Below are 10,936 nucleotides of genomic sequence, written 5' to 3'. Positions count from 1 at the left end.
TTTGTTTTATTTTGTTACAATATCAAGCTAATTTAGGATGATCAACGATAATGCAAAGTTTGAAATTACAGTAGTTTTTTTTTCATTATATGTTTGTTTTGTTTGTGTATTGCTGGTTAGTTATCTCAGTTCTCATTAACGTAGCATAACCAAAGCTTCTTCATACCAAAATTTCGTTCGGTGATGAAGTATTTGATGAAAACACTAAGTCTGTTTGACACATTAGTTTTGCTTTACCGAACAGACAAGATTTCATCAAAAATCAAATTAATAAAACACAATATATCATACTAGATAGGTGATACTAACACCGAGAAGAATGTAACTTCACAGGGAGTCTACGATATATAATGTTCACCGACTTGGGAATCTTCATATCGTTATTCGATCTGTGAGAAATATCAGCCAAGCTGCAGCAAGTTACACGCCGCCACCTCATACTACAGGCTAATACAATCCCAAGTAGTTTGCGTCAGAGAAATAACAATTTTCATTGCTGAAACAGGGTTTAATTAGCTCCATAATAGAAATAAATATAAAAAAGAAATAGACATATTTTTTATTTTCTGTAAATCACTCATAAATGGTTGTCAGACCATACAGCATCTATGGTATAATTGGTAACTAATTGGTAACTACAGATTGAATAACTTCCATATTTCGAAAGTGGTTCAATGGCTTCGGTGTTTTCCTGGCTTGCCGGTATATTCTCTTTCACATTTACCACCGCCATAATCTCATCATGAAATTTATTTATGTGCCCTTTTAAAGCCTAGCCAGGCTCATGGGCCCGGTTTCCTGGTTTCTATGGCATATGTGTTTCCCTCTAGCTGGACGGGACGCCAGTCCATCGCAGCTTTACTCAAGGAATAGGAAGAAAGAGTGAGAGAAAGTTGGGGCGAAAGAGTGCAACAGGAGCCGCCACCCCCACCCCTGCCGTATTTTGTGGCGCTGTAGGTATTTTCGTTCAATAAACACACACAACGCCCGGTCTGGGAATCGAAACCACGATCGTCGTCCGCTGCCCTAACCACTGGGCAATTGCATCATGAAATTAGCCAACTTGAAATTAGTTGCAATGCGTTGTGACCTATATAATGCTGATGATTTTCAACAACTTGTCTACCATACAAGTGGTATTCCGTCGGTTACGACGATGAGGGATCCAATTGACAACCACCAATTTCTTTGTACCTGCGACACACTTTTCTATTATCAAGTGTCTAATTCCCCCTACAACTACCCGACTTATATTCCTATAAATACAACTGATCCTTTCTCTCTCGGCTGAAAATCTTAAATCAAACACACACAGAGAGCCTGCATAATCCTCCACCTCTTCAACTTATTTTTCTTCTTCCTGGAATAACAAACACCGTTCAAATTATAAACTTTTGCTATACTCTACACTCATTCAACGACACCCACCTCTATGAAAGATAGGAAGTATACCATTATGATTACGGAAATGGGTACTGATTAGGACAACATATATACATACAATCACACACAAACAATATTTTGAGGATGCCACAGGGATAACCTGATTTTCAATAATATATATATACATATATAAATATATATATTCGTATACAATTAGCGGGTATAAAAATGAGAAACAGAGATTCAAGAATACATGTGTGATAGAAAGTATACCATTATAGGTAGGATGTATACCATTATGATTGCTGGAGACAATGGGGCCAAATCCTTCATCCGGTTGACTGCTTTTATACCCAAATTTCTGTCCCACGGGCAGCATTCGTCTTTACCTATCCAGGTGTTTTTAACCTAACATTTACACGTTATCATTTATAGCATTATTTGTTTCGTTATACGCAGTTCTCAAAAAGAAATATTCCACTATCTCGAAGCTTCTAAATTCTTATTTTTATGATAGTTGCACCAGTAACCGTATCACAATAATCTCTATTTTCAATTAACAATCAACATTCTACAGTCTTCAGTCTGTATTACATTGATTTTGATAGCGCATTTTCCATCTTCATCCCCATATATTAACTTCCTAGAATCTCCTTCTTCACATCGTATTTACAAAGTATTTTGCCACTGTATAACATTCTGAAAAATGAAAATTACGTTTCGTCCTACTCACTATTGTCTCTTATTATAACCATTTGCAATATGGTTTCCATCGCAAAGTAATGCTTCTATGAAACTCTTTTGTTTCGTTGTTTTTCCTTTTTTTTTTTTTTGTCTTAACGAGAACCAACCATTTTCAGAAACGTTGAACTCTCAAATGTTTACCCTGTCAACCCAAACCTAATTGCCTATAATTTTTCTCCTCTGTTATGTTTAATTCTTGTAAAATATCCGATTATCGTGGGTTCAATTTCTATTATATATATATATATATATATATATATATATATATATATATATATATATATTGTATGTTTAGTCAGTAATACATTCACTATTAATTTAGTTTGTTACGGGAAGGGTGTACTCCGGATAATAAATAAACCAATAAAAGGTAAAGAGACAATGAAACCATGTTCGAAATTAACTACCGTATTTGCTGTAGTAAATAAGAAAAAAAATTAAAACAAACAAACGGTGTTATTCAATTAGAGTGTTTACTTTCACTATACATTTACTGCTCGTTTTGACTTTTAATAGTCCATGCATTAAATATGACAATACTCACTGACCGCAGTTTCATACTTGTCCGGAACTATAAAAATAATATATCACGGTTAATCACTTAATAACTTGTATTTTGTGGCTGTATTACCTTTTGATGTTTCATGAATTATATATTCAAAGCACTCACTCACCATCTATATAGTGCGTGTTCGAAAACGTATATCACTGAAACGATTAGTACTTAAAAGTGTTGTGCAACCTATACTTAGGATATTAAAATGCGTAGAATCAGATAGGGAAATAATAATAAGTGTATCACTGATAGTAAAGAAACTGTAAAATTAGACTTAGCCCTTCTGGACTTCCGAAAATAAAATGCTATGACACTTCCACTTATGCGTTAAACCAATATATTATTAAAATTTGTCACTCCCTCGAAGCCTACATTTTTTAATCCTTGTTATATATATATATATATATATATATATATATATATATATATATACTTGTATGTATGTCTATATATACGTATATATGTATCCATGTCTATATATACATATATATGTATACATGTCTATATATACATATATGTCTATATATACATATGTATGTATACATATATGTACACATATGTATATATATATATATATATATATATATATATATATATATATATGTATACATATGTATGTATGTGCATATATATGTATATATATATATATATATATATGTATACATATGTATGTATGTGCATATATATGTATGTATATATGTATATACATGTGTATGTATATACATGTATATGTATATATGTATGCCTATATATATATGTATATACATGTATATGTATATATGTATGCCTATATATATATATATATATATAGATGTATATATGTATGTATATCTATATATATAGATGTATATATGTATGTATATCTATATATATATATGTATGCATATGTATATTCATACATAGATATTCATATATATATATATATATATATATATATATATATATATATATATATATATATCGAACAACTATTTATTTTATGAATGTTTAAAAGTTGTTTTTTTTAAATCATACAAACGCACATATTTAAATGTTTTTAGAATGTAATCTAATTATAAATTCTTGTTTTCTCTTTTGACTTTTGCAGCAGCCATTCTGTACCGAAGTATCACAAGAGCTGAGAGTCGCTATTACTTGTTTGGGTTCATCTCGCAAAAATGGCAAGACAAAATCAGATGACGCTAGGCTAGACAACCATCAACTCGTCCCTCTGACTTCTGGTCAGAATTCATTCTTAACGAAAGACATGAACACATGACAAAACGCCCAATGTATTACCTTAATATGATCCAAGAAGCGGTTCATAGTTTTTGCGGTCAAGACAAGTTGTCGAGTCGCATGAAATCGTACCCCGGTATCAATGCATTTTTTTCCTACTAATTATTACTGTGAAGACAAATTTAAACGCATCACCAAATTCTACTCAATTTTTTTTTGTTTTCTTTTCGGAACTAATGTTTACGAATTGAATTTCAAATCAAAATAAACCAAAACAATTAAGGGAAAACAATTCAGACTGAGCAGAAAAAATCATTTTCACACTATATATATGTATATATATATATATATATATATATATATATATATATATATATATATAATTGAAAACTATATACTTTTTCGATTATTACACAAATCATCTTCAAGATTTTTTTTATTGCTGGTATCCGATACGTACACACACAAATCATTTCGTTCAATAGTAATTCAACTATTGCAAGCGAAATGATTTGACACAAAAATATTACTTGAATAAAAAAAATACAAAAAAACACAACACACAGAAACAAAAACAATATGACCAAAAAGACAAAAAAATATAAAGACAAATTTGACGATTAAGAAAAATCGAACGAAGTTTTTTGTAAATTTTCTCTTTGTATGATTAAAAAAAAAATTAAATAAAAATAAAACAGACAATTTCATTTTGAGAAGTGAATGATTTTAATACACTGATAATTGCATTTGTGGTTTAAAGAGTTTTGGACCAACAGTGCCTTAAGACTGGCTGTTTGGATTGTCTTATTATACACACACACACACATACACACGCAATCTGCCTGTTATTGTGAAACAGGATGCAGATCGTAATATTACAATGAGTTGTGATGGTCGCAAAATAAAAACAAATTCAATTTTCAAATCAATTAACAAAAAAAATAATGCATGCTGATTACGATAATTGAAATGAAATGTATTTATTAGATTATAATTTTTTTTCAAATAGAATAGAAACAAAATTGTAAAGAAACAACAACAACAACTAAAACATGCAAACATGAAACTCTGTTGTGTATTATACAAACATGCACATATACACAAATAATCTTTTCTCCCTTTCTTTTATTTGTGTCTGTTGACTGTTTTCTGTTATATTTTTCTGTGTATGTATCAGTGTAACTCAGTACATGTGTATTCTCAGGTATGTTTGTGTGTATATGCATGTTCAAACATACTCCCTTACTATATCTCACTACAAAATATGTCCATTTGCACTTGCGTGTATATTCTAAAAATGTAAGTATATATATTATATGTGTCTGTGTGTATTTCTACACTCATATACTGAGCATGAATTTCTTTTTCAATAATAGATTGTCTGAAAAGTATGACGCAGATTGGTCAGCAACGGAACGATCATGCATGCAAACAATAAAAATAAGACGATCATGAATGTTTGGACATATTTGCGAAGAAATGGAAAAAAAAAGTATATATTACTAGACATTTTCAAAATAAAATTTGTTACGAATAAAATTTAAATACAGCAAAAACAAAAGAAGAAAAACTATGAGAATACACAAGTGAGACCATTAACAGAAAACTGACTGTTTTGCAAAATGCTTTCTAAAGGAAGGTGAAAAAGAAAAGGAATAACTAACGAAAAAATTTACAACTTTTATACAAATGAACAGAACAAATAAATGGGCCAACTTAAAGACCTAAAAATTCTTAAATGTAAGGTCCAATGCTGAATACACGAAAGAAAACGAAAACTAAAGGAAACTCCACAAAATTCGCATACAGGTAAATGTATGGGAAAAAAGCGAAAAAAAGACAGTTTTCTCCGGCAACCAAATTCTGTCAAAATTATGTGTGCGTGTGTCTTTTTTCTAAATACTTTTTGACGAATGCGTTGTTTTAAGCAAGAATAACTACTACTTCCAATAACCATTTTCCACTTGATAAAATATCTTTCAAACAAAACTGCCCTAATCCCTCTTTTAATAGCTTTTTTTTTTTTTTCAGAAAGGTAAATGAGAACGAAAGGCTTATAACCCTCCAAATTACTGTTCCAAAGAGGAAAAAAGAAACGCAATTAGTGTAACAATTTTCCTCCTGTTTACTGCTTCTGGTATTATACCTTATTTTCATTACGCTCTATAACTCACTTTTACGTATGATATATACATATACAAATGTACACACATACTTCTCGCAAAAGTACACACATATATATATATATCTTTAAATACATAAATATACAGACATATAGATACATACACAGAGATAAAACCCCCACACACCTCCGATATATATCCTTGTACCTATATCTATCTTATGCTATCAAATCATCATCTAACAAACTATGCATTAGGAAGCAAAGCCGAAGTTACAAATGAAACATAATATATCTAAAAGTAAATATGTAAAATACAACGCATAACAGAACAATTCAAATAGAGTAACGAAAGGAAGATGGTTATTAAATCCTTGATTGTAATATGAAAAGCTGAGAAAAGTTTAATCTATACTGATTAAAAATCACGAGAATGAGAGAGAGTGAATAAGTGAGACTGAGTGAAATATAAAATTTTTATCAACGAAATCTCAGTCAGATCTTCCTTTAGTACATGATATAATGTTTTAAACCAAATCTGCATATTGTATACAATAGAAAGTTATGTATACGACACAAACAGAAACGATATGATATACAAGACAGGCATAATGCTGTTATCTGCTTTACATTCACAAGTAAAATACATTTTTGTAATAACTTTAGTATAATCAAAATTACAAAATGAAAGCATAAACACATAATCAGTCAATCAATTAATCTATCAATCAATCACTCAGTCGATGTGTCTGTCAGTAAAATAGTTTACTTCAGATATTCACGAAACACTTCTATAATATATTATGTTATCTCGTTGCTTTTAGCCCGACACTACATAATCCAAAATCATTTAATACACGTTAGTTTGTTGGTTTGTTTTGTTTTCAGTAGCAGCTCTCACCTGGCCCATTAGTTACAATTATCTATCAATGATGTCTTCCATATTCTAGTGTTAATTTCAGTTTGCTCATTCTTGCAACAACACAATTGCAGAGGGGAAAATTAACAAAAGGTATGAAAACAGAATGGCAAATAAAACGAATTGTGTGAATGTATTTTTTCTAACGATTGTAATGTAAACACTCAGTATAAAAGTCCCTCCACATCTTCTACGGAAATGGGTACTGATTAGGACAACATATATACATACAATCACACACAAACAATATTTTGAGGATACGACAGGGATAACCTGATTTTCAATAATATATATTAGAGATACATAAATATATATATTCGTATACAATTAGCGGGTATAACAATGAGAAACAGAGATTCAAAAATACACGTGTGATAGAAATATATATTTAGTGAGTAATCAATATATATTCTAAATAAAATACACACACTGACATATATACATTCACAAACAGAATATATATGTGTGTGAGTGAAAATATAAATAAGCAGTAAACATAACATGAACATATTTTATACTTTTCTTACTACATAATTACATGTAGAATATCAAATATCTTCGAAGAGGAAAATACGACTAACATATAGGAAGACTTGTAAATTCAAAAGTGAAGTCACTTAAATGTAGCACATATAACATAATATCAAAACGTACTTTGCAATGCCATAACTGTAATATTATAATTACAGTAATATTGTAGTCATGAAAAAAAATATATAGATGCAATTAGAAAAAGTAAAGCATATGAATAAACATCATAATTAAAATTATAAGAGAATTTATAAGTAGAATGATGATAATAATAATAATGATGAGAATAATAATAATAATAATAATTCAGTTAGATAGATGTATAATAATCATACAACAAACGATATGGTATATCTGCTGAATGTCATTTTGCTATTTCATTGTCATATATGCGTGTATGAATATGTATGTATATGTGTATGTAAGTAAGTATATATATTTATTTATATATATATAACATTACTGTACAATATGCCTGAACATCAACTTGTCTATATAAAATATTATATTCAATACAAACATTATGAATTTAATTGATAGTTTCGTTATAATTGTCATAATTTGATTAACTATGCTTATTATTATGATTATTTAAATATGTTATTATTATTTAAACATTTAAGAACTACGGCGAGTTATCCGAATAGAGAGACAAGATTAAGTAGTTATGCAGCTACAATTAAATCTTGTCATACAGTCAATATATATCACACACACACGCATATATATATATATATATATATATATATATATATATATATATATACCCATATGTATATATTATATGTATATCAGTCTATATATGCAAAAACGTTTATCCGTATATATAAGCTTATATGCATGTATATATACATATATATATACCCATATGTATATATTATATGTATATCAGTCTATATATGCAAAAACGTTTATCCGTATATATAACCTTATATACATATATATGTATGTATGTATGTATGATCAGACAGGGACACGCGTATAAATGTTTACATAAATATATGCTTATGCATTCAAGATTTGATATTTTGTCAGTCTATATAAACATATACACGGTCTTCACGCGTCCGTACTATTATTATTGTGCATTTAAATATAGGTAGTGTCTTTAATGAACATAATGTTTTAGAATGTTGTAATAACCCATAGCAGAAAATACATTTCTATATCTATGAATAGGAAAAGCTCCTAGCTACTTTTATGATTTAGGAAATTAAATTGCAAATCATATCATGTAATGATATTCGGAGACATAAATTAACACAAACACCAACGCATGAATAGAGACACTCATACATAGATAGATATATATATATATACCTGTATGTGTTTACCTGCGTGTACACACATCCCTATAATTAAGCATACATAACACCTATAACCTATTTTTACCGTTTTTAGAGTTAAAGTAAACTAAAAGACTATAATTGCATTCTATTAATTGTAAGATAGGTCATCTCTCGTCGAGTGAATGCAGATTTAATCATTATACATACATATATATATTCATCTATGTGTGTGTGATTATATGAATGTACAGGAAGGTAGGTAGATTCTCACACTTATATCTATATATATATACACACACATTTATAATGGCTTGTTTGTCTAAGTTCCTAAGCGTGATTTTTTCTTTGTAGGAATATAAACCTAAAATGTTGTAGATTCAGGTTACTTCTAGATAAAAAATAACTATATGAATATGCGTTAATAAGAGGACCCACTTCCAGTTAGAATAATTCATTTTCTGATTCACAGCTTTGAATCTTATATGACTCATCTTCAATGTGCTGATGACTTCGTGATGAAATTTTGTTGTGAGTGACATCAGTTTTCTGAGGACATTGAATACGTACTTAGAATAGAAATATTATGTTGTTATTAATTTCGTTAAACTGTGTATTATTATGATCATCATTTTTATTATTATCATTATTATTAATTTTGTTGATACTCCTAATATAATCACCCATATAGACGTACAGGATTTGAATGTATAAGCATACATGGAAAGCATTTTTGTAATGTATGTATATGTGACTATGAACTAATACGAAATAAACCTGAACAACATCCCATATATTATACATATACATGCATATATATATCATATGTATAATCATACATGCATATATATGTATGTATCGTATTGATATATATATATATATATATATATATATATATATATAGTCAACATATGTGTAAATATATGTACATACAAAACGTATATGCCTATGCGTAGCTATCTATATACCTACCTGTATACAAATGCATATATATCTGTGTACACACATACATATGTACATAAATATGTATGTACATGCATATGTCTAATTGTAAGTATATATGTATACATATATGTATGTATCCAAACACTAATTCATATGCATGTATATATTATATATATGTTCTTATAAACATATATATATATGTATATATTTATATCCATACATATATTACATACATATATACACTTGCACCGGCGGCGTCGTTCACAAATAACAATTAGAAATGAGAAATACAATCATATTAATCCAATAATTAAAATATATATATATACGAAAACCATGTTATAATTGAGTAAATAACGTTAACATATATCAACATTGGAAGTGTTTATTATTACATTGTTATATCTATCACTGTTATTAATATTCTATTAATGATGAGCATTATTATAGCAATATTAATATATATATTAACATAATGTATCCGAAATCAGCGTAGACCATTTTAATGATTTTGCTTCAGTTGAATTATATTTTAAGAAAATTTTGGTTTATTTTTATTTTTCTTCATGGTTAGACACTACAGTTTATCACAAATTTTTGTATTAACAACATAACAATTTCTTGTGAATCTCTTGAGTTTGTCTTCCTTTCGTTTATTATTATTATTATTACATTTACTATTATGATTATTGATATTACTTTTATGATATTTTTTTCGTTTTCATAAATAAGTTTCTTTTTTTGAGTTTGCTACTTGTCACAATTATTAGCTGGAATAAAGCTCTGAGCTAGGTGAACAAAATAAAATGCCAAATAATTTTTTTTCGTCATTAATAAACATCGTGTTTGCTTTTGATTTCATATACCTTTGTTTATTTTTTTTCCATTTTCTTTTGTATGTGTTTGCTTCTGAGTAACTGTAACCAAGATAAGACATTTCCAATTTCATGTTTTATATACAGTAAACTTTGTTGAATTAAAAGAAGTAAAAAATCACATTTGTTTCCTTTTCTTTACGTTTATTCTACCTAATCCGTTTTCTCTTCTATTCTCTCAAGAATATTCTTTAAGCAATTGGATCATCAGTCAGAGTGAATTGGAGGTAACATTTTCTGCTAATATTTTGTTATTTGTTTTCATTTTCGAAATTATATATATACATTTCTAATTTGTTTTATAATATTACATAAAAGAATTGAATATGTCAGAAACATTTTTGTAATATTTGTAAG

The 10,936-nt window shown here is 28.5% G+C and overlaps 1 protein-coding gene across 2 annotated transcripts in view; it reads left to right on the top strand.

The window, feature by feature from the left end:
• Positions 1–10,700, top strand: part of LOC106876162 (glutamate receptor ionotropic, kainate 2) — a 260,251-nt gene extending 249,551 nt beyond the window's left edge. For both annotated transcript variants that reach the window (XM_089338814.1, XM_089338815.1), the window contains one exon: positions 3,771–10,700. In XM_089338814.1, the coding sequence (XP_089194940.1) occupies positions 3,771–3,941 (171 nt within the window). In that variant the 3' untranslated portion in view covers positions 3,942–10,700. The remainder of the gene's footprint in view (positions 1–3,770) is intronic.
• Positions 10,701–10,936: the final 236 nt, after the last annotated feature.

This window comes from Octopus bimaculoides, chromosome 21, assembly GCF_046866305.1.
Source record: "Octopus bimaculoides isolate indiv1 chromosome 21, ASM4686630v1, whole genome shotgun sequence".
In the NCBI taxonomy this organism is placed as follows: Eukaryota; Metazoa; Mollusca; class Cephalopoda; order Octopoda; family Octopodidae; genus Octopus; species Octopus bimaculoides.
Note: the sequence above shows the minus strand (reverse complement) of the source record. Positions and strands in the feature narration are given on the sequence as shown.